The sequence below is a fragment of the Chiloscyllium plagiosum genome, unplaced genomic scaffold, assembly GCF_037043375.1.
Source record: "Chiloscyllium plagiosum isolate Xiang-an unplaced genomic scaffold, Cpla_swu_hap1 HiC_scaffold_10, whole genome shotgun sequence".
NCBI lineage: Eukaryota > Metazoa > Chordata > Chondrichthyes > Orectolobiformes > Hemiscylliidae > Chiloscyllium > Chiloscyllium plagiosum.
In genome coordinates, this window is record NW_028270148.1 from 2,876,671 (window position 1) to 2,904,325 (window position 27,655).

The 27,655-nt window shown below is 44.8% G+C and overlaps 1 protein-coding gene across 1 annotated transcript in view; it reads left to right on the plus strand.

Annotated features, from left to right (window-relative positions):
* Positions 1-27,655, plus strand: part of LOC122546946 (junctional adhesion molecule-like) — an 82,067-nt gene that overhangs the window by 38,387 nt on the left and 16,025 nt on the right. The window contains exon 3 of the mRNA XM_087991019.1: positions 23,953-24,291. Within this exon, the coding sequence (XP_087847145.1) occupies positions 23,953-24,291 (339 nt within the window). The remainder of the gene's footprint in view (positions 1-23,952; positions 24,292-27,655) is intronic.

Here is a 27,655-nt window from a genome sequence, read left to right on the forward strand (position 1 = left end):
TTATCCTGGTCTAGTTATCCTGATATTGTTATCCCGGTATTGTTATCCCGGTATAGTTATCCTAGTATTGTTATCCCAGTATTGTTATCCCGGTATTGTTACCCCGGTATTGTTACCCCGGTGTTGTTATCCCGGTATTGTTACCCCGGTATTGTTACCCCGATGTTGTTATCCCAGTATTGTGATCCCGGTATTTTTATCCCAGCACTGTTACCCCAGTATTGTTATCCCAGTATTGTTATCCCAATATTGTTGTCCCGGTATTGTTATCCCGGTATTGTTATCCCGGTATAGTTATCCCGGTATTGTTATCCGAGTATTGTTATCCCGGTATAGTTATCCCAGTATTGTTATCCCGGTATTGTTATCCCAGTGTTGTTATCAGAGTATTGTTACCCCGGTATTGTTATCCCAGTGTTGTTATTCCAATATTGCCATCCCTGTGTAGTTATCCTGGTATTGTCAACCTAGTATTGTTACCCCGGTATTGTCATCCTGGTGTTGTTATCCCAGTATTGTTATCCCGGTATAGTTATCCCGGTATTGTTATCCGAGTATTGTTATCCCGGTATAGTTATCCCAGTATTGTTACCTCGGTATTGTTAACCCGGTATTGTTATCCCAATGTTGTTATCCCAGTATTGGTATCCCAGTGTAGTTATCCTGGTATTGTCAACCTCATATTGTTACCCCGGCATTGTTATCCCGGTGTTGTTATCCCAGTATTGTTATCCCGGTATAGTTATCCCGGTATTGTTTTCCCGGTATTGTTATCCCGGTATTGTTATCCTGGTATTGTTACCCCAGTATTGTTATTCCTGTATTGTTACCCACTCGCTGTTATCCCGGTACAGTTATCCCGGTATTGTTATCCCAGTATTGTTATCCCGGCATAGTTATCCTGGTATAGTTATCCTGGTATTGTTATCCCGGTATTGTTTTCACGTTATAATTATCCTGGTGTTGTTATCCCGGTATTGTTATTTTGGTATAGTTATCCCAGTATTGTTATCCCGGTATTGTTATCCCAGTATTGCTATCCTGGTATAGTAATCCTGGTATTGTCAATCTGGTATTGTTATCCCGGTGTTGTTATCCCAGTATTGTTATCCCGGTATTGTTATCCCGGTACAGTTATCCTGATATTGCTACCCCGGTATTCTTATCCCCAGTATTGCTATCCTGGTATAGTAATCCTAGTATTGTTACCCCGGTATTGTTATCCCAGTGTTGTTATCCCAGTATTGTTATCCCGGTATTGCTATCCCTCTATAGTTATCCCGGTATTGTTATCAGAGTATTGTTACCCCGGTATTGTTACCCCGGTATTGTTATCCCAGTGTTGTTATTCGAGTATTGTTACCCCGGTATAGTTATCCCGGTATAGTTATCCCAATATTGTTACCCCGGTATTGTTATCCCGGTATTGTTATCCCAGTATTGTTATCCCGGTATTGTTATCCTGGTATTGTTTTCCCGGTATTGTTATCCCGGTATTGTTACCCCAGTATTGTTATTCCTGTATTGTTACCCTCTCGCTGTTATCCCGGTACAGTTATCCCGGTATTGTTATCCCAGTATTGTTATCCCGGCATAGTTATCCTGGTATAGTTATCCCGGTATAGTTATCCCGGTATTGTTTTCACTGTATAGTTATCCTGGTGTCGTTATCCCGGTATTGTTATTTTGGTATAGTTATCCCGGTATTGTTATCCCAGTATTGCTATCCTGGTATAGTAATCCTGGTATTGTCATCCTGGTATTGTTATCCCGTTGTTGTTATCCCGGTATTGTTATCCCGGTATTGTTACCCCGGTACAGTTATCCCGATATTGCTACCCCGGTATTGTTATCCCGGTATTGTTATCCCGGTATTGTTATCCCGGTATTGCTACCCCGGTATTGTTAGCCCGGTATTGTTATCCCTGTATTGTTAACCTGGTGTTGTTACCCTGGTGTTGTATTCTTGGTATTGTTATCCCGGTATTGTAATCCCGGTATTGTTATCCCATTATTGTTACCTCGGTATTGTTATCCCGGTATTGTTATCCCAGTATTGCTATCCCGGTATAGTTATCCCGGTATTATTATCCCAGTATTGCTATCCCGGTATAGTTACACTGTAATTGTTATCTCGGTATTGTTATCCCGGTACAGTTATCCCAGTATTGTTATCCCAGTATTGCTATCCCGGTATTGTTTTTCCAGTATAGTTATCCCAGTCTAGTTATCCCGGTATTGTTATCCCATTATTGCTATCCCGGTATAGATATCACGGTATTGTTATCCCAGTATTGTTATCCTGGTATTGTTATCCCAGTATTTCTATCCCGGTATTGTTATCCCAGTATAGTTATTCCAGTATTGTTATTCTAGTATTGTTATCCCGGTCTAGTTATCCCGGTATAGTTATCCAGTATTGTTATCTCAGTATTGCTATCCCCGGTATTGTTACCCCGGTATTACTATCCCGGTATTGTTATACCAGTATTGCTATCCTGGTCTAGTTATCCCGGTCTAGTTATCCCGGTATTGTTACCCCGGTATAGTTATCCCAGTATTGTTATTCCGGTATAGTTATCCTGGTCTAGTTATCCCGGTATAGTTATCTCGGTATTGTTATCCCAGTATTGCTATCCCGGTATTGTTATCCTGGTATTGTTTTCCCGGTATTGTTATCCCAGTATTGTTATCCCAGTCTAGTTATCCCGGTCTAGTTATCCCGGTATTGTTACCCCGGTATAGTTATCCCAGTATTGTTATTCCGGTATAGTTATCCTGGTCTAGTTATCCCGGTCTAGTTATCCCGGTATAGTTATCTCGGTATTGTTATCCCAGTATTGCTATCCCGGTATTGTTATCCTGGTATTGTTTTCCCGGTATTGTTATCCCGGTATTGTTATCCTGGTATTGTTACCCCAGTATTGTTATTCCTGTATTGTTACCCTCTCGCTGTTATCCCGGTACAGTTATCCCGGTATTGTTATCCCAGTATTGTTATCCCGGCATAGTTATCCTGGTATAGTTATCCCGGTATAGTTATCCCGGTATTGTTTTCACTGTATAGTTATCCTGGTGTCGTTATCCCGGTATTGTTATTTTGGTATAGTTATCCCGGTATTGTTATCCCAGTATTGCTATCCTGGTATAGTAATCCTGGTATTGTCATCCTGGTATTGTTATCCCGTTGTTGTTATCCTGGTATTGTTATCCCGGTATTGTTACCCCGGTACAGTTATCCCGGTATTGCTACCCCGGTATTGTTAGCCCGGTATTGTTATCCCTGTATTGTTAACCTGGTGTTGTTACCCTGGTGTTGTATTCTTGGTATTGTTATCCCGGTATTGTAATCCCGGTATTATTATCCCATTATTGTTACCTCGGTATTGTTATCCCGGTATTGTTATCCTGTTATAGTTATCCCAGTATTGTTACCCCGAAAATTTTTATTCCAGTATAGTTATCCTGGTCTAGTTATCCCAGTATTGTTATTCCGGTATAGTTATCCCGGTATTATTATCCCAGTATTGCTATCCCGGTATAGTTATACTGTAATTGTTATCTCGGTATTGTTATCCCGGTACAGTTATCCCAGTATTGTTATCCCAGTATTGCTATCCCGGTATTGTTATTCCAGTATAGTTATCCCAGTCTAGTTATCTCGGTATTGTTATCCCATTATTGCTATCCCGGTATAGATATCACGGTATTGTTATCCCGGTATTGTTTTCCCGGTATTGTTATCCTGGTATTGTTACCCCAGTATTGTTATTCCTGTATTGTTACCCTCTCGCTGTTATCCCGGTACAGTTATCCCGGTATTGTTATCCCAGTATTGTTATCCCGGCATAGTTATCCTGGTATAGTTATCCCGGTATAGTTATCCCGGTATTGTTTTCACTGTATAGTTATCCTGGTGTCGTTATCCCGGTATTGTTATTTTGGTATAGTTATCCCGGTATTGTTATCCCAGTATTGCTATCCTGGTATAGTAATCCTGGTATTGTCATCCTGGTATTGTTATCCCGTTGTTGTTATCCCGGTATTGTTATCCCGGTATTGTTACCCCGGTACAGTTATCCCGATATTGCTACCCCGGTATTGTTATCCCGGTATTGTTATCCCGGTATTGTTATCCCGGTATTGCTACCCCGGTATTGTTAGCCCGGTATTGTTATCCCTGTATTGTTAACCTGGTGTTGTTACCCTGGTGTTGTATTCTTGGTATTGTTATCCCGGTATTGTAATCCCGGTATTGTTATCCCATTATTGTTACCTCGGTATTGTTATCCCGGTATTGTTATCCCAGTATTGCTATCCCGGTATAGTTATCCCGGTATTATTATCCCAGTATTGCTATCCCGGTATAGTTACACTGTAATTGTTATCTCGGTATTGTTATCCCGGTACAGTTATCCCAGTATTGTTATCCCAGTATTGCTATCCCGGTATTGTTTTTCCAGTATAGTTATCCCAGTCTAGTTATCCCGGTATTGTTATCCCATTATTGCTATCCCGGTATAGATATCACGGTATTGTTATCCCAGTATTGTTATCCTGGTATTGTTATCCCAGTATTTCTATCCCGGTATTGTTATCCCAGTATAGTTATTCCAGTATTGTTATTCTAGTATTGTTATCCCGGTCTAGTTATCCCGGTATAGTTATCCAGTATTGTTATCTCAGTATTGCTATCCCCGGTATTGTTACCCCGGTATTACTATCCCGGTATTGTTATCCCAGTATTGCTATCCTGGTCTAGTTATCCCGGTCTAGTTATCCCGGTATTGTTACCCCGGTATAGTTATCCCAGTATTGTTATTCCGGTATAGTTATCCTGGTCTAGTTATCCCGGTATAGTTATCTCGGTATTGTTATCCCAGTATTGCTATCCCGGTATTGTTATCCTGGTATTGTTTTCCCGGTATTGTTATCCCAGTATTGTTATCCCAGTCTAGTTATCCCGGTCTAGTTATCCCGGTATTGTTACCCCGGTATAGTTATCCCAGTATTGTTATTCCGGTATAGTTATCCTGGTCTAGTTATCCCGGTCTAGTTATCCCGGTATAGTTATCTCGGTATTGTTATCCCAGTATTGCTATCCCGGTATTGTTATCCTGGTATTGTTTTCCCGGTATTGTTATCCCGGTATTGTTATCCTGGTATTGTTACCCCAGTATTGTTATTCCTGTATTGTTACCCTCTCGCTGTTATCCCGGTACAGTTATCCCGGTATTGTTATCCCAGTATTGTTATCCCGGCATAGTTATCCTGGTATAGTTATCCCGGTATAGTTATCCCGGTATTGTTTTCACTGTATAGTTATCCTGGTGTCGTTATCCCGGTATTGTTATTTTGGTATAGTTATCCCGGTATTGTTATCCCAGTATTGCTATCCTGGTATAGTAATCCTGGTATTGTCATCCTGGTATTGTTATCCCGTTGTTGTTATCCTGGTATTGTTATCCCGGTATTGTTACCCCGGTACAGTTATCCCGGTATTGCTACCCCGGTATTGTTAGCCCGGTATTGTTATCCCTGTATTGTTAACCTGGTGTTGTTACCCTGGTGTTGTATTCTTGGTATTGTTATCCCGGTATTGTAATCCCGGTATTATTATCCCATTATTGTTACCTCGGTATTGTTATCCCGGTATTGTTATCCTGTTATAGTTATCCCAGTATTGTTACCCCGAAAATTTTTATTCCAGTATAGTTATCCTGGTCTAGTTATCCCAGTATTGTTATTCCGGTATAGTTATCCCGGTATTATTATCCCAGTATTGCTATCCCGGTATAGTTATACTGTAATTGTTATCTCGGTATTGTTATCCCGGTACAGTTATCCCAGTATTGTTATCCCAGTATTGCTATCCCGGTATTGTTATTCCAGTATAGTTATCCCAGTCTAGTTATCTCGGTATTGTTATCCCATTATTGCTATCCCGGTATAGATATCACGGTATTGTTATCCCGGTATTGTTTTCCCGGTATTGTTATCCTGGTATTGTTACCCCAGTATTGTTATTCCTGTATTGTTACCCTCTCGCTGTTATCCCGGTACAGTTATCCCGGTATTGTTATCCCAGTATTGTTATCCCGGCATAGTTATCCTGGTATAGTTATCCCGGTATAGTTATCCCGGTATTGTTTTCACTGTATAGTTATCCTGGTGTCGTTATCCCGGTATTGTTATTTTGGTATAGTTATCCCGGTATTGTTATCCCAGTATTGCTATCCTGGTATAGTAATCCTGGTATTGTCATCCTGGTATTGTTATCCCGTTGTTGTTATCCCGGTATTGTTATCCCGGTATTGTTACCCCGGTACAGTTATCCCGATATTGCTACCCCGGTATTGTTATCCCGGTATTGTTATCCCGGTATTGTTATCCCGGTATTGCTACCCCGGTATTGTTAGCCCGGTATTGTTATCCCTGTATTGTTAACCTGGTGTTGTTACCCTGGTGTTGTATTCTTGGTATTGTTATCCCGGTATTGTAATCCCGGTATTGTTATCCCATTATTGTTACCTCGGTATTGTTATCCCGGTATTGTTATCCCAGTATTGCTATCCCGGTATAGTTATCCCGGTATTATTATCCCAGTATTGCTATCCCGGTATAGTTACACTGTAATTGTTATCTCGGTATTGTTATCCCGGTACAGTTATCCCAGTATTGTTATCCCAGTATTGCTATCCCGGTATTGTTTTTCCAGTATAGTTATCCCAGTCTAGTTATCCCGGTATTGTTATCCCATTATTGCTATCCCGGTATAGATATCACGGTATTGTTATCCCAGTATTGTTATCCTGGTATTGTTATCCCAGTATTTCTATCCCGGTATTGTTATCCCAGTATAGTTATTCCAGTATTGTTATTCTAGTATTGTTATCCCGGTCTAGTTATCCCGGTATAGTTATCCAGTATTGTTATCTCAGTATTGCTATCCCCGGTATTGTTACCCCGGTATTACTATCCCGGTATTGTTATCCCAGTATTGCTATCCTGGTCTAGTTATCCCGGTCTAGTTATCCCGGTATTGTTACCCCGGTATAGTTATCCCAGTATTGTTATTCCGGTATAGTTATCCTGGTCTAGTTATCCCGGTATAGTTATCTCGGTATTGTTATCCCAGTATTGCTATCCCGGTATTGTTATCCTGGTATTGTTTTCCCGGTATTGTTATCCCAGTATTGTTATCCCAGTCTAGTTATCCCGGTCTAGTTATCCCGGTATTGTTACCCCGGTATAGTTATCCCAGTATTGTTATTCCGGTATAGTTATCCTGGTCTAGTTATCCCGGTCTAGTTATCCCGGTATAGTTATCTCGGTATTGTTATCCCAGTATTGCTATCCCGGTATTGTTATTCCAGTATAGTTATCCCAGTCTAGTTATCTCGGTATTGTTATCCCATTATTGCTATCCCGGTATAGATATCACGGTATTGTTATCCCGGTATTGTTATCCCGGTATTGTTACCCCAGTATTGTTATTCCTGTATTGTTACCCTCTCGCTGTTATCCCGGTACAGTTATCCCGGTATTGTTATCCCAGTATTGTTATCCCGGCATAGTTATCCTGGTATAGTTATCCCGGTATAGTTATCCCGGTATTGTTTTCACTGTATAGTTATCCTGGTGTCGTTATCCCGGTATTGTTATTTTGGTATAGTTATCCCGGTATTGTTATCCCAGTATTGCTATCCTGGTATAGTAATCCTGGTATTGTCATCCTGGTATTGTTATCCCGTTGTTGTTATCCCGGTATTGTTACCCCGGTACAGTTATCCCGATATTGCTACCCCGGTATTGTTATCCCGGTATTGTTATCCCGGTATTGTTAGCCCGGTATTGTTATCCCTGTATTGTTAACCTGGTGTTGTTACCCTGGTGTTGTATTCTTGGTATTGTTATCCCGGTATTGTAATCCCGGTATTGTTATCCCATTATTGTTACCTCGGTATTGTTATCCCGGTATTGTTATCCTGTTATAGTTATCCCAGTATTGTTACCCCGAAAATTTTTATTCCAGTATAGTTATCCTGGTCTAGTTATCCCAGTATTGTTATTCCGGTATAGTTATCCCAGTATTATTATCCCAGTATTGCTATCCCGGTATAGTTATACTGTAATTGTTATCTCGGTATTGTTATCCCGGTACAGTTATCCCAGTATTGTTATCCCAGTATTGCTATCCCGGTATTGTTATTCCAGTATAGTTATCCCAGTCTAGTTATCCCGGTATTGTTATCCCATTATTGCTATCCCGGTATAGATATCACGGTATTGTTATCCCAGTATTGTTATCCTGGTATTGTTATCCCAGTATTGCTATCCCGGTATTGTTATCCCAGTATAGTTATTCCAGTATTGTTATTCTAGTATTGTTATCCCGGTCTAGTTATCCCGGTATAGTTATCCAGTATTGTTATCTCAGTATTGCTATCCCCGGTATTGTTACCCCGGTATTACTATCCCGGTATTGTTATCCCAGTATTGCTATCCTGGTCTAGTTATCCTGGTCTAGTTATCCCGGTATTGTTACCCCGGTATAGTTATCCCAGTATTGTTATTCCGGTATAGTTATCCTGGTCTAGTTATCCCGGTATAGTTACCTCGGTATAGTTATCCCAGTATTGCTATCCCTGTATTGTTATCCCGGTATTGTTATCCCATTATTGTTACCCAGCATTGTTTTCCCGGTATTGTCACCCCGGTATTGTTATTCTGGTATAGTTATCCTGGTCTAGTTATCCCAGTATTGTTATCCCAATATTGTTATCTGGGTGTAGTTATCCCCGTATTGTTACCCCGGTATTGTTATCCCGGTAATTTTACCCCGGTATGGTTATCCCGGTATAGTTGTCCCGGTATTGTTATCCTGGTATAGTTATCCCGGTATTGTTAACCCGGTGTAGGTATCCCGGTATTGTTACCACAGTATTGTTATCCCGGTATTGTTACCCCGGAAATGTTATCCCAGTATTGTTACCCAGGCATTGTTTTCCCAGTATAGTTATCCCGGTATTGTTATCCCGGTATTGTCACCCCGGTATTGTCATCCCGGTATTGTTACCCCAGTATTGTTATCCCGGTATGGTTATCCTGGCATTGTTACCCTGGTATAGTTATCCTGGTATTGTTATCCCGGTATAGATATCCCAGTATTGTTATCCCGGTATTGTTACCCCGGTATTGTTATCCCGTTATAGTTATCCCAGTATTGTTACCCCAATATTGTTATCCCAATATTATTATCCCAGTATTGTTATCCCGGTATTGTTATCCGAGTATTGTTGTCCCAGTATTGTTACCACGGTATTGTTACCCCAGTATTGTTGTCCCAGTATTGTCATCCCGGTATTGTTATCCGAGTATTGTTGTCCCAGTATTGTTACCACGGTATTGTTATCCCAGTATTGTTATCCCAGTATTCTTGTCCTGGTATTGTTATCCCGGTATTGTTACCCCGGTATTGTTATCCCAGTATTGTTATCCCGGTGTTATCCCAGTATTGCTATCCCGGTGTTGTTATCCTGGTATTGTCAACCTGGTATTGTTACCCCGGTATTGTTATCCCGGTGTTGTTATCCCAGTATTGTTACCCCGGTATTGTTATCCCGGTATTGTTATCCCGGAATTGCTATCCCGGTATTGTTATCCTAGTATTGTTACCCCGGTATTGTTATTCCTGTATTGTTACCCACTCGCTGTTATCCCGGTATACTACTCCCGATATTGTTATCCCGTTATTGTTACCCCGGTATAGTTATCCCGGTATAGTTATCCCGGTATTGTTATTCCAGTATAGTTACCGGTATAGTTACCACGGTATTGTTACCCTGGTATTGTTACCCCGGTATTGTTATCCCATTATAGTTATCCCAGTATTGTTACCCTGGTATTGTTATTCCGGTATAGTTATCCTGGTCTAGTTATCCCAGTATTGTTATTCCGGTATACTTATCCTGGTATTGTTATCCCAGTATTGCTATCCCGGTATAGTTATTCTGGTATTGTTACCCCGGTATAGTTATCCCGGTAAAGTTATCAGAGTATTGTTATCCCAGTATTGCTATCCCAGTATTGTTATTCCGGTATAGTTATCCCGGTATTGTTATCCCGGTATTGTTATCCCATTATAGTTATCCCAGTATTGTTATCCTGGTATTGTTATCCCAGTATAGTTATCCCAGTATTGTTATTTCAGTATAGTTATCCTGGTATTGTTATCCCGGTATTGTTATCCCGATATCTTTACCCCGGTATTGTTATCCCAGTGTTGTTATCCTGGTATTGTTATCCCAGTATAGTTATTCCAGTATTGTTATCCCGGTCTAGTTATCCTGGTATTGTTATCCCGGTATTGTTATCCTGGTATTGTTATCCTGGTGTTGTTATCCCATTATTGCTATCCCGGTATATTTATCCCAGTATAGTTATCCCGGTATTGTTATCCCGGTATTGTTATCCTGGTATTGTTATCCCGGTATTGTTATCCCATTATTGCTATCCCGATATATTCACCCCGGTATTGTTATCCCAGTGTTGTTATCCTGATATTGTTATCCCAGTATTGCTATCCCGGTATAGTTATCCCAGTATAGTTATTCCAGTATTGTTATCCCGGTCTAGTTATCCCGGTATAGTTATCCCGATATTGTTATCACAGTCTAGTTATCCCGGTATAGTTATCCAGTATTGTTATCCCAGTATTGCTTTTCCAATATATGCCCCGTTTTGTTTTCCCGGTATTGTTATCCAGGTATTGTTATCCCGGTATAGTCTTCCCAGTATTGTAACCCCGGTATTAATATACCGCTAATGTTATCCCGGTATTGTTACCCAGTATTGTTACCCCAGTGTTGTTATCCCAGTATTGTTATCCCGGTATTGTTACCCTGGTATTATTATTCCGGTATTGTTATCCCGGTATTGTTACCCCGGTATTGTTTTCCCAGTATTGGTGTCCCGGTATTGTTATCCCAGTATAGTTATCCCGGTGTTGTTATCCTGGTATTGTTATCTTGGTTTTGTTATCCCGCTATTGTTATCCCAATATTGTTATCCCAGTATTGTTACCCAGGCATTGTTTTCCCGGTATAGTTATCCTGGTATTGTTATCCAGATATTGTTATCCCAGTATTGTTATCCCGATATTGTTATCCGTGTGTAGTTATCCCCGTATTGTTACCCCGGTATTGTTATCCCGGTATTTGTAACCCGTCTATTGGTTATCCCGGTATTGTTACCCTGGTATTGTTATCCCGGTACAATTTACCTGGTATTGTTATCCTGGTATTGTTACCCTGCTATTGTTATCCCAGTATAGTTATCCCGGTATAGTTATCCCGGTATTGTAATCCTGATATCGTTATCCCAGTATTGTTATCCCGGTATGGTTATCCTGTTATTGTTATCCCGGTATCGTTACCCTGGTATAGTTATCCTGGTATTGTTATCCCGGTATAGTTATCCCGGTATTGACATTCGGGTCTAGTTATCCCGGTATTGTTATCCCGGTATAGTTATCCCGGTATAATAATCCCGGTCTAGTTATCCCAGTATTGTTACCCGGGGATTGTTATCCCAGTATTGTTATCCCAGTATAGTTCTCCCGGTATTCTTACCCCGGTATATTTATCCCAGTATAGTTATCCCGATATTGTTATCCCGGTCTAGTTATCCAGGTTTTGATATCCCGGTATTATTATCCCGGTATATTTATCCCGGTATAGTTATCCAGGTATAGTAATCCTGGTCTAGTTATCCCGGTATTATTATCCCGGTATAGTTATCCCGGTATAGTAATCCTGGTCTAGTTATCCCAGCATTGTTACCCCGGTATTGTTATCCCAGTATTGTTACCCCGGTATTGTTATCCTGGTCTAGGTATCCCGGTATTGTTATCACAGTATTGTTATCCTGGTATTGTTATCCCGGTATTGTTATCCCGGTATAGTTATCCCGGTATAATAATCCCGGTCTAGTTATCCTGGTATTGTTATCCTGGTATTGTTATCCCGGTATAGTTATCCGAGTATAGTTACCCCGATATTGTTAGCTCGGTATTGTTATCCTGGTATTGTTATCCCAGTATTGTTATCCCGGTATTGTTACCCCGATATTATTATGACACTATTGTTATCCCGGTATTGTTATCCTGTTATTGTTACCCTGGTATTGTTTTCCCGGTTTTGTTATCCCGTTATAGTTATCCCAGTAATGTTACCCCAGTATTGTTATTCCGGTATAGTTATCCTGGTCTAGTTATCCCTGTATTGTTATTCCGGTATAGTTATCCTGGTATTGTTATCCCGGTCTAGTTATCCCGGTATTGTTATCCCAGTATTGTTATCCCCATATATTTGCCCCGGTTTTGTTTTCCCGGTATTGTTATCCCGGTATAGTTATCCCAGTATTGTTACCCCGGTATTGTTACCCCGGTATTGTTATCCTGGTATTGTTATCCCGGTATACATATCCCGGTATGGTAATCCCGGTCTAGTTATCCTAGTATTGTTATCCTGGTATTGTTATCCCGGTCTAGTTATCCTGGTATTGTTATCCCGGTATTGTTATCCCGGTATAGTTATCCTGGTATTGTTATCCCGGTCTAGTTATCCCGGTCTAGTTATCCCAGTTTTGTTACCCCGGTATTATTATCCCAGTATTGTTCTCCGGGTATTGTTATCCTGGTATTGTTATATTGGAGTTGTTATCCCTATATTGTAATCCCGGTATTGTTATCCCAGTATTGTTACCTCAGTGTTGTTATCCCAGTATTGTTATCTCGGTATTGTTATTGTGGTGTTGTTATCCCAGTATTGTTATCCCAGTATTGTTATCCTGGTATTGTTACCCCGGTATAATTATCCCGGTATCGTTACCCCGGTATTGTTATCCCGGTGTTGTTATCCCAGTATTCTTATCCGGTATTGTCATCCTGGTATAGTTTTCCCAGTGTTGTTATCCCAGTATTGTTATCCCGGTGTATGTATCCTGGTGTAGTTATCCCGGTATTATTATCCCGGTATTGTTATCCTGGTGTTGTTATCCCGGTATTGTTTTCCCGGTATTGTTATCCCAGTATTGTCACCCAGGCATTGTTTTCCCGGTATAGTTATCTCAGCATTGTTATCCATGATATAGTTATCCCAGTATTGTCATCCCGGTATTGTTACCCTGGTATTGTTATCCCGGTACAGTTATCCCGGTATTGTTATCCCGGTATTGTTATCCCGTTATAGTTATCCCAGTATTGTTACCCCAATATTGTTATCCCAATATTATTATCCCAGTATTGTTATCCCGGTATTGTTATCCGAGTATTGTTGTCCCAGTATTGTTACCACGGTATTGTTACCCCAGTATTGTTGTCCCAGTATTGTCATCCCGGTATTGTTATCCGAGTATTGTTGTCCCAGTATTGTTACCACGGTATTGTTATCCCAGTATTGTTATCCCAGTATTCTTGTCCTGGTATTGTTATCCCGGTATTGTTACCCCGGTATTGTTATCCCAGTATTGTTATCCCGGTGTTGTTATCCCAGTATTGCTATCCCGGTGTTGTTATCCTGGTATTGTCAACCTGGTATTGTTACCCCGGTATTGTTATCCCGGTGTTGTTATCCCAGTATTGTTACCCCGGTATTGTTATCCCGGTATTGTTATCCCGGAATTGCTATCCCGGTATTGTTATCCTAGTATTGTTACCCCGGTATTGTTATTCCTGTATTGTTACCCACTCGCTGTTATCCCGGTATACTACTCCCGATATTGTTATCCCGTTATTGTTACCCCGGTATAGTTATCCCGGTATAGTTATCCCGGTATTGTTATTCCAGTATAGTTACCGGTATAGTTACCACGGTATTGTTACCCTGGTATTGTTACCCCGGTATTGTTATCCCATTATAGTTATCCCAGTATTGTTACCCTGGTATTGTTATTCCGGTATAGTTATCCTGGTCTAGTTATCCCAGTATTGTTATTCCGGTATACTTATCCTGGTATTGTTATCCCAGTATTGCTATCCCGGTATAGTTATTCTGGTATTGTTACCCCGGTATAGTTATCCCGGTAAAGTTATCAGAGTATTGTTATCCCAGTATTGCTATCCCAGTATTGTTATTCCGGTATAGTTATCCCGGTATTGTTATCCCGGTATTGTTATCCCATTATAGTTATCCCAGTATTGTTATCCTGGTATTGTTATCCCAGTATAGTTATCCCAGTATTGTTATTTCAGTATAGTTATCCTGGTATTGTTATCCTGGTATTGTTATCCCGGTATTGTTATCCCATTATTGGTATCCCGATATCTTTACCCCGGTATTGTTATCCCAGTGTTGTTATCCTGGTATTGTTATCCCAGTATAGTTATTCCAGTATTGTTATCCCGGTCTAGTTATCCTGGTATTGTTATCCCGGTATTGTTATCCTGGTATTGTTATCCTGGTGTTGTTATCCTATTATTGCTATCCCGGTATATTTATCCCAGTATAGTTATCCCGGTATTGTTATCCCGGTATTGTTATCCTGGTATTGTTATCCCGGTATTGTTATCCCATTATTGCTATCCCGATATATTCACCCCGGTATTGTTATCCCAGTGTTGTTATCCTGATATTGTTATCCCAGTATTGCTATCCCGGTATAGTTATCCCAGTATAGTTATTCCAGTATTGTTATCCCGGTCTAGTTATCCCGGTATAGTTATCCCGATATTGTTATCACAGTCTAGTTATCCCGGTATAGTTATCCAGTATTGTTATCCCAGTATTGCTTTTCCAATATAGTTGCCCCGTTTTGTTTTCCCGGTATTGTTATCCAGGTATTGTTATCCCGGTATAGTCTTCCCAGTATTGTAACCCCGGTATTAATATCCCGCTAATGTTATCCCGGTATTGTTACCCAGTATTGTTACCCCAGTGTTGTTATCCCAGTATTGTTATCCCGGTATTGTTACCCTGGTATTATTATTCCGGTATTGTTATCCCGGTATTGTTACCCCGGTATTGTTTTCCCAGTATTGGTGTCCCGGTATTGTTATCCCAGTATAGTTATCCCGGTGTTGTTATCCTGGTATTGTTATCTTGGTTTTGTTATCCCGCTATTGTTATCCCAATATTGTTATCCCAGTATTGTTACCCAGGCATTGTTTTCCCGGTATAGTTATCCTCGTATTGTTATCCAGATATTGTTATCCCAGTATTGTTATCCCGATATTGTTATCCGTGTGTAGTTATCCCCGTATTGTTACCCCGGTATTGTTATCCCGGTATTTGTAACCCGTCTATTGGTTATCCCGGTATTGTTACCCTGGTATTGTTATCCCGGTACAATTTACCTGGTATTGTTATCCTGGTATTGTTACCCTGCTATTGTTATCCCAGTATAGTTATCCCGGTATAGTTATCCCGGTATTGTAATCCTGATATCGTTATCCCAGTATTGTTATCCCGGTATGGTTATCCTGTTATTGTTATCCCGGTATCGTTACCCTGGTATAGTTATCCTGGTATTGTTATCCCGGTATAGTTATCCCGGTATTGAAATTCGGGTCTAGTTATCCCGGTATTGTTATCCCGGTATAGTTATCCCGGTATAATAATCCCGGTCTAGTTATCCCAGTATTGTTACCCGGGGATTGTTATCCCAGTATTGTTATCCCAGTATAGTTCTCCCGGTATTCTTATCCCGGTATATTTATCCCAGTATAGTTATCCCGATATTGTTATCCCGGTCTAGTTATCCAGGTTTTGATATCCCGGTATTATTATCCCGGTATATTTATCCCGGTATAGTTATCCAGGTATAGTAATCCTGGTCTAGTTATCCCGGTATTATTATCCCGGTATAGTTATCCCGGTATAGTAATCCTGGTCTAGTTATCCCAGCATTGTTACCCCGGTATTGTTATCCCAGTATTGTTACCCCGGTATTGTTATCCTGGTCTAGGTATCCCGGTATTGTTATCACAGTATTGTTATCCTGGTATTGTTATCCCGGTATTGTTATCCCGGTATAGTTATCCCGGTATAATAATCCCGGTCTAGTTATCCTGGTATTGTTATCCTGGTATTGTTATCCCGGTATAGTTATCCGAGTATAGTTACCCCGATATTGTTAGCTCGGTATTGTTATCCTGGTATTGTTATCCCAGTATTGTTATCCCGGTATTGTTACCCCGATATTATTATGACACTATTGTTATCCCGGTATTGTTATCCTGTTATTGTTACCCTGGTATTGTTTTCCCGGTTTTGTTATCCCGTTATAGTTATCCCAGTAATGTTACCCCAGTATTGTTATTCCGGTATAGTTATCCTGGTCTAGTTATCCCTGTATTGTTATTCCGGTATAGTTATCCTGGTATTGTTATCCCGGTATAGTTATCCCGGTATTGTTATCCCAGTATTGTTATCCCCATATATTTGCCCCGGTTTTGTTTTCCCGGTATTGTTATCCCGGTATAGTTATCCCAGTATTGTTACCCCGGTATTGTTACCCCGGTATTGTTATCCTGGTATTGTTATCCCGGTATACATATCCCGGTATGGTAATCCCGGTCTAGTTATCCTAGTATTGTTATCCTGGTATTGTTATCCCGGTCTAGTTATCCTGGTATTGTTATCCCGGTATTGTTATCCCGGTATATTTATCCCAGTATAGTTATCCTGGTATTGTTATCCCGGTCTAGTTATCCCGGTCTAGTTATCCCAGTTTTGTTACCCCGTTATTATTATCCCAGTATTGTTCTCCGGGTATTGTTATCCTGGTATTGTTATATTGGAGTTGTTATCCCTATATTGTAATCCCGGTATTGTTATCCCAGTATTGTTACCTCAGTGTTGTTATCCCAGTATTGTTATCCCAGTATTGTTATCCTGGTATTGTTACCCCGGTATAATTATCCCGGTATCGTTACCCCGGTATTGTTATCCCGGTGTTGTTATCCCAGTATTCTTATCCGGTATTGTCATCCTGGTATAGTTTTCCCAGTGTTGTTATCCCAGTATTGTTATCCCGGTGTATGTATCCTGGTGTAGTTATCCCGGTATTATTATCCCGGTATTGTTATCCTGGTGTTGTTATCCCGGTATTGTTTTCCCGGTATTGTTATCCCAGTATTGTCACCCAGGCATTGTTTTCCCGGTATAGTTATCTCAGCATTGTTATCCATGATATAGTTATCCCAGTATTGTCATCCCGGTATTGTTACCCTGGTATTGTTATCCCGGTACAGTTATCCCGGTACTGTTAACCTGGTATTGTTATCCCGGTATTGTTATACCGGTATTGTTACCTTGGTATAGTTATCATGGTATTTTTATCCCGGTATAGTAATCCCGGTCCAGTTATCCCGATATTGTTATCCCGGTATAGTTATCCCAGTATAGTAATCCCGGTCTAGTTTTCCCGGTATTGTTATCCCAGTGTAGTTTTCCTGGTATTGTTATCCCGGTATTGTTATCCCGGTATATTTATCCCAGTATAGTTATCCCGGTATTGTTATCCCGGTCTAGTTATCCCGGTTTTGTTATCCCGCTATTATCCTGGTATATTTATCCCGGTATAGTAATCCAGGTCTAGTTATCTTGGTATTGTTATCCTGGTATAGTTATCCCAGTCTAGTTATCCCAGTATTGTTACCCCGGTATTGTTATCCCGGTCTAGTTATCCCGGTATTGTTATCCCGATATTGTTACCCCGGTATGGTTATCCCGGTCTACTTATCCCGGTATTGTTGTCCCGGTATAGTTATCCCGGTTTAGTAATCCCGGTCTAGTTATCCCAGTATTGTTACCCTGGTTTTTTTTATCCCAGTATTGTTGCCCCGGTATTGTTACCCCGGTATTGTTATCCCAGTATAGTTTTCCCGGTATTGTTATCCCGGTATTGTTATCCCAGTATATTTATCCCAGTATAGTTATCCCGGTATTGTTATCCCGGTCTAGTTATCCCGGTTTTGTTATCCCGCTATTATCCTGGTATATTTATCCCGGTATAGTAATCCAGGTCTAGTTATCCTGGTATAGTTATCCCAGTCTAGTTATCCCAGTATTGTTACCCCGGTATTGTTATCCCGGTCTAGTTATCCCGGTATTGTTATCCCGATATTGTTATCCCGGTATGGTTATCCCAGTCTACTTATCCCGGTATTGTTACACCGGTATAGTTATCCAGGTTTAGTAATCCCGGTCTAGTTATCCCAGTATTGTTACCCTGGTTTTTGTTATCCCGGTAATGTTACCCCGGTATTGTTATCCAAGTATAGTTCTCCCTGTATTGATATCCCGGTCTAGTTATCCCGGTATTGTTATCCCGGTATTGTTATCCCGGTATATTTATCCCGGTATAGTACTCCAGGTCTAGTTATCCTGGTATTGTTATCCCGGTTTAGTTATCCCGGTATAGTAATCCCGGTCCTGTTATCCCAGTATTGTTACCCCGGTATTGTTACCCCGGTATTGTTATCCCGGTCTAGTTATCCCAGTATTGTTATCACAGTATTGTTATCCCGGTATTGTTATCCCGGTATGTTTATCCCGGTATAGTAATCCTGGTCTAGTTATCCCAGTATTGTTATCCCGGTACTGTTATCCCGGTATAGTTATCCCGGTATAGTAATCCCGGTCTAGTTATCCCAGTATTGTTACACCGGTATTGTTATCCCGGTATTTTTACCCCGGTATTGTTATCCCAGTATAGTTATCCCAGTATTAATACCCTGGTATAGTTATCCCGGTATTGTTATCCCGGTATGTTTATCCCTGTATAGTTATCCCGGTATTGTTATGACGGTATTGTCATCCCAGTATATTTGTCCCAGTATTGTTATTCCGGTATAGTTATCCCGGTATTGTCACACCGGTATTGTTATCCCGGTATTGTTACCCCGGCATAGTTATCCCGGTATTGTTATCCCGGTCTAGTTTTCCCAGTATTGTTACCCCAGTATTGTTACCCCGGTATTGTTATCCCAGTATAGTTTTCCCGGTATTGTTATCCCGGTATATTTATCCCAGTATAGTTATCCCGGTATTGTTATCCCAGTCTAGTTATCCCGGTTTTGTTATCCCGCTATTATCCCGGTATATTTATCCCGGTATAGTAATCCAGGTCTAGTTATCCTGGTATTGTTATCCTGGTATAGTTATCCCAGTCTAGTTATCCCAGTATTGTTACCCCGGTATTGTTATCCCGGTCTAGTTATCCCGGTATTGTTATCCCGATATTGTTATCCCGGTATGGTTATCCCGGTCTACTTATCCCGGTATTGTTGTCCCGGCATAGTTATCCCAGTTTAGTAATCCCGGTCTAGTTATCCCAGCATTGTTACCCTGGTTTTTGTTATCCCGGTATTGTTATCCCGGTATTGTTATCCCAGTATTGTTATGACGGTATTGTCATCCCAGTATATTTGTCCCAGTATTGTTATTCCGGTATAGTTATCCCGTTATAGTAATCCCGGTCTAGTTATCCCAGTATTGTTACACCGGTATTGTTATCCCGGTATTGTTACCTCGGCATAGTTATCCCGGTATTGTTATCCCGGTATGTTTGTCCCGGTCTAGTTATACCGGTAGTGTTATCCCTGTCTTGTTATCCCGGTATTGTTACCCCAGTATAGTTATCCCGCTGTTGTTAACCCAGTATGTTATCCCGGTATTGTTATCCCGGTATTGTTACCCCTGTGTTGGTATCCCGGTATTGTTATCCCGGTATAGTTATCCCGGTATTGTTATCCCGGTATTGTTATCCCGTTATTGTTATCCTGGTCTTGTTATCCCGGTGTAGTTACCCCTGTGTTGTTATCCCGGTATTGTTATCCCAGTATTTTTATCCCGGTATTGTTATCCCGGTATATTTATCACAGTATAGTTATACCAGTATTGTTATCCCGATATTGTTATCCTGGTCTAGTTATCCCGGTCGAGTTATCCCGCTATTGTTATCCCAGTATTGTTATCCCGGTATTGTTATGACGGTATTGTCATCCCAGTATATTTGTCCCAGTATTGTTATTCCGGTATAGTTATCCTGGTATAGTAATCCCGGTCTAGTTATCCCAGTATTGTTACACCGGTATTGTTACCCCGGCATAGTTGTCCCGGTATTGTTATCCCGGTATGTTTGTCCCGGTCTAGTTATCCCGGTATTGTTATCCCTGTATTGTTATCCCGGTATTGCTACCCCAGTATAGTTATCCCGGTATGTTTATCCCGGTATAGTTATCCCGATATTGTTATCCCGGTATAGTTACCCCTGTGTTGGTATCCCGGTATTGTTATCCCGGTATAGTTATCCCGGTATTGTTATCCCGGTATTGTAATCCCGGTCTAGTTATCACGGTATTGTTATCCTGGTATAGTTACCCCGGTATAGTTATCCCGGTATTGTTATCCCGGTATTGTTATCTCGGTATTGTTGTCCCAGTATTGTTATTCCAGTATAGTTATCCCGGTATAGTAATCCCGGTCTAGTTATCCCAGTATTGTTACCCGGGTATTGTTATCCAGGTATTGTTACCCTGGCATAGTTATCCCGGTATTGTTATCCCAATATTATTACCCCGGTATTGTTATCCCGGTATTGTTACCCCAGTATTGTTATCCCGGTATTGTTATCTCGGTATTGTTGTCCCAGTATTGTTATTCCGGTATAGTTATCCCGGTATAGTAATCCCGGTCTAGTTATCCCAGTATTGTTACACCGGTATTGTTACCCCGGTATTGTTACCCCGGTATTGTTATCCCGGTATTGTTACCCTGGCATAGTTATCCCGGTATTGTAATCCCGGTATTATTACCCCAGTATAGTTATCCCGGTATTGTTACCCCGGTCTAGTTATCCCAGTATTGTTATCCCTGTATTGTTATCCCGGTATTGTTACCCCAGTATAGTTATCCTGGTATTGTTATCCCGGTATGTTTATCGCAGTATAGTTATCCCGGTATAGTAATCCCGGTCTAGTTATCACGGTATTGTTATACCGGTATAGGTACCCCGGTATAGTTATCCCAGTATTGTTATCCCGGTATTTATATCCCGGTATTGTTATCCCGGTATTGTTATCCCAGTTTTTTTTCCCGGTATAGTTATCCCGGTCTAGTTATCCCAGTATCGTTATTCCCATATAGTTATCCCGGTATTGTTATCCGTGTATTGTTATCCCGGTATAGTTATCCCTGTGTTGTTATCCCGGAGTTGTTACTCCGGTATTGTTACCCCGGTATAGTTACCCCGGTATTGTTATCCCGGTATAGTTTTCCCGGTATAGTTACCCCAGTATAGTTATCCCGGTTAATGTCGATGGGGTTGGAATTCCCCAATATAATTACCGCATTATCACACACCTGAGCGAGCTGCTTGATGTTGGAGGTGAGATTGATGGTGCTGTAGGTGTCTGAGAGGAGATAGTGCCACTTACCCAGGGGGTATTGGGGATGCTCTGTGAGCTCTGTGCTGGGCCTGTGGGAGGATTGGGGACGCTCTGGGCTGGGCCTGTGGGGGGATTGGGGACGCTCTATGCTGGGCCTGTGGGGGGACTGGGGACACTCTGTGCTGGGCCTGTGGGAGGATTGGGGACGCTCTGTGAGCTCTGTGCTGGGCCTGTGGGGGGACAGGGGATGCTCTGTGTTGGGCCTGTGGGGGGGATGACCAGCCGGCACAGCCCAGTTTCAGACCTTCTCTGTTGCAGGGAAGGAGATGGCAGCCCCTCCATCAGGGTGTCCAGCTGCCTGCCCACAAAGCCGGGCACAAAGTGACCCCAGTCTGACCGGGAGGATATTGGGCAGCTCTGGCCTGGGAGTGCCTGATTAGGGGGCTCAGTCACTGGAGTTGGGATGTATTCCCCCTGCCACTGGTTGGGAGACTGGGATCAGTGCAGTGTCACTGTGGAGTGGGACAGAGTTACTGAGGCAGGTTTGGGAATCGTACAGAGAAACCCTCCTTAAAATTCATCAAAATTACACACAGTCTGCAGTTATGTTCATGCCCGGGTCTCATTGGAGACGGAACACATCAATGGTGTCCATCAATGCCCTCTATACGTTTATGGAGAGGTGGGCATTATAAGGGTGCAATGATTTAGTTCCACTCCCCTCCCTTACCATTTCCCCTAATGCCCCACCTCCCACCCCCACCCTCATTCTTACCCCCCTCCACCCTCATCCCTATCCCCCTCCATCCTCATCCCAACCCCCCTCCACCCTTATCCCTGTCCCCTCCACCCTCATCCCAAACCCCCTTCCATCCCTTCCCTCAGTCTCTCTCTCTGCCTCTCCCTCTCTCTCTGCCTCCTCTCTCACTCTCTCTCTCCCTCTCTGCCTCTCCCTCTCTCCCCTCCTCCTCCGTCTCTCTGTCACATGACTTCTCTGAACCAACCCGATATCTACTTCCCTTAAATAATGTTGTCACCACAATATTTTTTAAATGTTTTGAGAAACAGTTGCACAGGAAGCGTGCCCCAGAACGTGAGACCTTTCAGCATCAGGGCTGGCTGCTGCTTTTCTGCATTTTGTGGCTTTCTTTCCAAGCCTCTCTGGATTGGCTACTGATCCTCTTCAGCTCTTCCATTGGACGTGCTCAGTATGGGATCCATCCCAAATCCTGGATTGTACAATGGAGAGGGAGGGAGACTGTGTGAAACCAGGAGGATTTCTCATGGGCAGTGACAAACCTGGTCTGGTCCAGGGGGATTCCCAACTTCTGAAACTCCATCTCAGGTCCTTGGGAAGGAGTGTTTGGAACGAGGCAGGTTTGGGAACAGTTTGATGAGGGGCTTGGCTCCAGTAGGATCAACCGACCTCAAACCTGATCCTTGAGAGCACGGTGGCTCAGTGGTTAGCACTGCTGCCTCACAGCGCCAGGGACCCGGGTTCAATTCCAGCCTCGGGCAACTGTCTGTGGGGAGTTTGCACATTCTCTCTGGGTGCTCCTGTTTCTTCCCACAGTCCAAAGATGTGTTTAGGGTTAGAGTGAATTGGTCATGTTAAATTGCCCATAGTGTTAGGTGCATTGGTTTGGATGGGTTACTCTTTGGAGGGTCAGTGTGGACATGTTGGGCCGAAGGGCCTGCTTCCATATTGTGGGGAATCTAATCTAATTAGGCAGTTCATGCCCCTGGCTAATTACCCCACCATTTTTTCTCCTGGCTTGTTACTCCACAGTTAATACTCTTGACTCAATACTCCACAATTACTACTTCTGGTCAATTACTCCCCAGTTAATGCCCCTGTCCAATTATCCCACAATTAATACTCCTGGTTAGCCCTAGTTCCAAACTTCCAGCTCAGCACTGTCCCCATGACTTGTCCGGACTTGTCCAACCTGCCCAGCTCCTTTTCCACCTATCCACCCCACCCTCTCCTCCCTGACCTATCACCTTCATCCCCTCCCCCACTCACCCATTGTACTCTATGCTACTTTCTCCCCACCCCCACCCTCCTCGAGCTTATCTCTCCACGCTTCAGGCTCACTGCCTTTATTCCTGATGAAGGGCTTTTGACCGAAACGTCGATTTTGCTGATCGTCGGATGCTGCCTGACCTGCTATGCTCTTCCAGCACCACTAATCCAGAATCTGGTTTCCAGCATCTGCAGTCATTGTTTTTACCTAGTTACTCTTCAGTTAATGCTCCTGGCCACTTACTCCCCAGTTAATGCCCCTGCCCAATTACCCCACAGTGAATACTCCCGGTTAGTTACTCTTCAGTTAATGCTCCTGGCTAATTACTTTACAGCTCATGGTCCAGTTTAAATCCTGATCATTGATGGTTTTATTTTGTGAAACAGTGAGGCGAGGTTGAAGCAGCTTTCTGTGACAGTCTTACAGATTATTCTTATTTTTAAATACTGTGCCTGAGCTCAACGGACCATCCCTTTAAACAGGCCCAATGCTGCTTTCTGGATCTGATCTCTCGCTTTGTTTCTGTTCCAGGTGAAAGATTTCCTGTGCTCACTCAGACCCCGATACTGAATGTCAGAGTGGGTCAAACCGCCCAGTTACACTGCTCTATGCAGGATATCGATTTGGGAGTGAGTGATGTGCACTGGTACCGACGCAGCCCGACAGGTTATCAATGGATTGTGACACACCGTGTGGATGGAGATGTGTTAGTGAATAAAGATTTTCAGGGTCGTTTTAATTCGACCAGAAATAACACCGGTCTTGTTGCTACACTAACAATCACAAACAGTCAGCCTGAAGATGCGACTGTGTATTACTGTACAGTGTGGTCCGATGTGTACGGGACTGGGACCCAGCTGAATATCATCAGTAAGTACGTTTTATCGCTTAGTGTGTGCGGGTGTCTGTGTGTGTGTGTGGGTGTGTGTGTGTGTGTGCGGGTGTCTGTGTGTGTGTGTGATTCTATATGTGTGTGTGTCTGTGTGTATATGTGTGTGTGTGTGGAGAGGGGAGTAGAGGATGGAGAATGTGGAGGTGGGGTCTGGGTTACGGACAGGGGATGAAGGGGTTGAGGAATGTAGCAGTAGGTCAGTCTGTGGGGTAGAGAGTGTGGAGGTGGGGGAGTGGTGAGGGGGGAGGGGGTGTGGGGGAGTGGAGGAGTGGTGAGGGGGTGTGAGGGTGTGGGGAAGTGGTGTGGTGGTGTGGGGGAGTGGCGAGGGGGTGTGGGGGTATGGGGGTGTGGTGCAGGGGTGTGGTGGTGTGGGGGAATGGTGAGAGGGTGTGGGGGTATGGGAGAGTGGTGGGGGGAGTGGTGAGGGGGTGTGAGGAAGTGGGAATATGGTGCAGGGATGTGGTGGTGTGGGGGAGTGATTGTGGGGGTAGGGGGGAGTGGTGAGGGGATGTGGGGGAGTGGTGAGGGTGTGCGGGGGAGTGGTGAGGGGGTGTGAAGGTGTGGAGGAGTGATGAGGAGATGTGACGGTGTGGAGGAGTGGTGAGGTAGTGTGGGGGAGTGGTGAAGGGGTGTGAGGGTGTGGGGAGGGGGTGTGGGGAAATGGTGAGGGGGTGTGGGGAGTGGTGAGGGGGTGTGGAGGAGTGGTGAGGGGGTGTGGAGATGTGGGGGAGTGGTTGGGGGTGTAGGGGTGTGGGGGAATGATGAGGGGGTGTGAGGGTGTAGGGCAGTGATGAGGGGTGTGAGGGTGTGGGGGAGTGGTGAGGGGGTGTGGGAATGTGCGGGAGTGGTCATGGGGTGTAGGGGTGTGGTGGTGTGGGGGAGTAATGAGGGTGTGTGAGGGAGTGGGGGTATGGTGCAGTGGTGTCGTGGTGTGGGGGAGTGGTGGTGGGATGTGGGGGTATGGGGGAGTGGTGAGGGGGTATGGGGGAGTGGTGAGGGGGTATGGAGGAGTGGTGAGGGGGAGTGGTGAGGGGGTGTGGGGGTGTGGTGCAGGGGTGTGGTGGTGTGGGGGAATGGTGAGAGGGTGTGGGGGTATAGGGGAGTGGTGAGGGGGTGTGGGGGTATGGGGGAGTGGTGGGGGGAGTGGTGAGGGGGTGTGAGGGAGTGGGGGTATGGTGCAGGGATGTAGTGGTGTGGGGGACTGGTTGTGGGGGTATGGGGGAGTGGTGAGGGGGTGTGAAGGTGTGGGGAAGTGATGAGGGGATGTGACGATGTGGGGGAGTGGTGAAGGGGTGTGCGGGTGTGGGGAGGGGGTGTGGGGAGTGGTGAGGGGGTGTGGGGAAGTGGTGAGGGGGTGTGGGGAAATGGTGAGGGGGTGTGGGGGAGTGGTGAGGGGGTGTGGAGGTGTGGGGAGTGGTGGGGGGTGTAGGGATGTGGGGGAGTGATGAGGGGGTGTGAGGGTGTAGGGGAATGATGACGGGGTGTGAGGGTGTGGGGGAGTGGTGTGAGGGGGTGTGCGGGAGTGGTGAGGGGGTGTGTGGGTATGGGGGAGTGGTGAGAGGGTGTGGGGGTACGGGGGAGTGGTGAGGGGGTGTGGGGGTACGGGGGAGTGGTGAGGGGGTGTGGGGGAGTGGTGAGGGAGTGTGGGGGTATGGGGGAGTGGTGAGGGGGTAATGGGGAGTGGTGAGGGAGTGTGGGGGAGTGGTTGTGGGGGTATGGGGGAGTGGTGAGGGGGTGTGGGGGAGTGGTGAAAGGTGTGGGGAGTGGATGAGGGATGTGACGGTGGTGGGGGTGTGGTGAAGGGGTGTATGGGTGTGGGGGAATGGTGAGGGGTGTGGGGGAGTGGTGGGCGGTGTGGGGGAGTGGTGAGGGGGGTGTGGAGGTGTGGGAGAGTGGGTGGGGGGTGTAGGGGTGGGGGGAGTGATGACGGGGGTGTGAGGGTGTGCGGGGAGTGGTGTGGGAGAGTGCGGGAGTGGTGAGGGGGTGTGTGGGTTTGGGGGAGTGGTGAGGGGGTATGGTGAGGTGGTGTGGGGGAGTGGTTGTGGGGGCATGGGGGTGTGGTGAGGTGGTGTGGGGAGTGGTTGTGGGGGTATGGGGGAGTGGTGAGGGCATGTGGGTGAGTGGTGAGGAGTTTGGGGGTATGGGGGAGTGGTGAGGGGGTGTGGGGGAGTGGTGAGGGGGTGTGGGGGAGGTGGGTGAGGGTGTGGTGGGGTTTATGGGGGAGTGGTGAGGGGTATGGGAAGTGGTGAGGGGGTGTGGGGGTATGGGGAAGTGGTGAGGGGGGTGTGAGGGAGTGGGGGTATGGTGCAGGGGGGTGTCGTGGTGTGGGGAGTGGTGAGGGGGTGTGAGGGAATGGGGAGTGGTGAGGGGGTTTATGGGGGAGTGGTGAGGGAGTGTGGGGATTGGTGAGGGGCTGTGAGTGAGTTGGTGAGTGTGAGGGGCGTGGGGGTGTGTGGAAGTGCTGAGGGGATGGTGGGGGAGTGGTGAGAGGGTGGTGAGGGATGTGGGGGAGTGGTGAGGAGGTGTGAGGGTTTGGGGGAGTGGTGAGAGGGTGTGGGAGTGTGGGGGGATTGGTGAAAGGGGGTGTGGGAGTGGTGGAAGGGGTTGTGGGGGAGTGGAGAGGAGGTGTGAGGGGTGTGGGGGAGTGGTGAGGGGTGTGAGGGAGTGGTGAGGAGGTGTGAGGGTTGGGGGAGTGGTGAGGGGTGTGGGGTATGGGGGGAGTGGTGAGGGGCGACGGTATGTGGGAAGTGGTGTGGGGCTGTTGGGGAGTGGTGATGGGGTGTGGGAGTGTGGATGAGTGGTGAGGGGGTGTGAGGGTGTGGGGAGGGGTGTGTGGAAGTGGTGAGGGGGTGTGGGCGAGTGGTGAGGGGTGTGGGGTTATGGGGGAGTGGTGAGGGGCGACGGTATGTGGGGAAGTGGTGTGGGGCTGTTGGGAGTGGTGGATGGGGTGTGGGAGTGTGGATGAGTGGTGAGGGGTGTTGAGGGTGTGGGGAGGGTGTGTGGAAGTGGTGAGGGGGTGTGGGCGAGTGGTGAGGGGGTGTGAGGGTGGTGGGGAGTGGTGAAGGGGTGTGGGGGTGTGTGAGGGTGTGCGGGGTGGGGAGGGAATGTGGGGAGTGGTGAGGGGTGTGGGCGAGTGGTGAGGGAGTGTGAGGGTGTGGGGAGTGGTGTGGGGGGGGTGGTGAAGGGGTGTGGGGGACTGGGAGTGTTGAGGGGGGTGAGGTATGGGGGAGAGGGAGTGGTGAGGGGGTGTGGGCATATGGGGGAGTGGTTAGGGGATACGGGGGGAGTGGTGAGTGGGTGTGGGGGTATGGGGGAGTGGTGAGGAGCTGTGGGGAAGTGGGG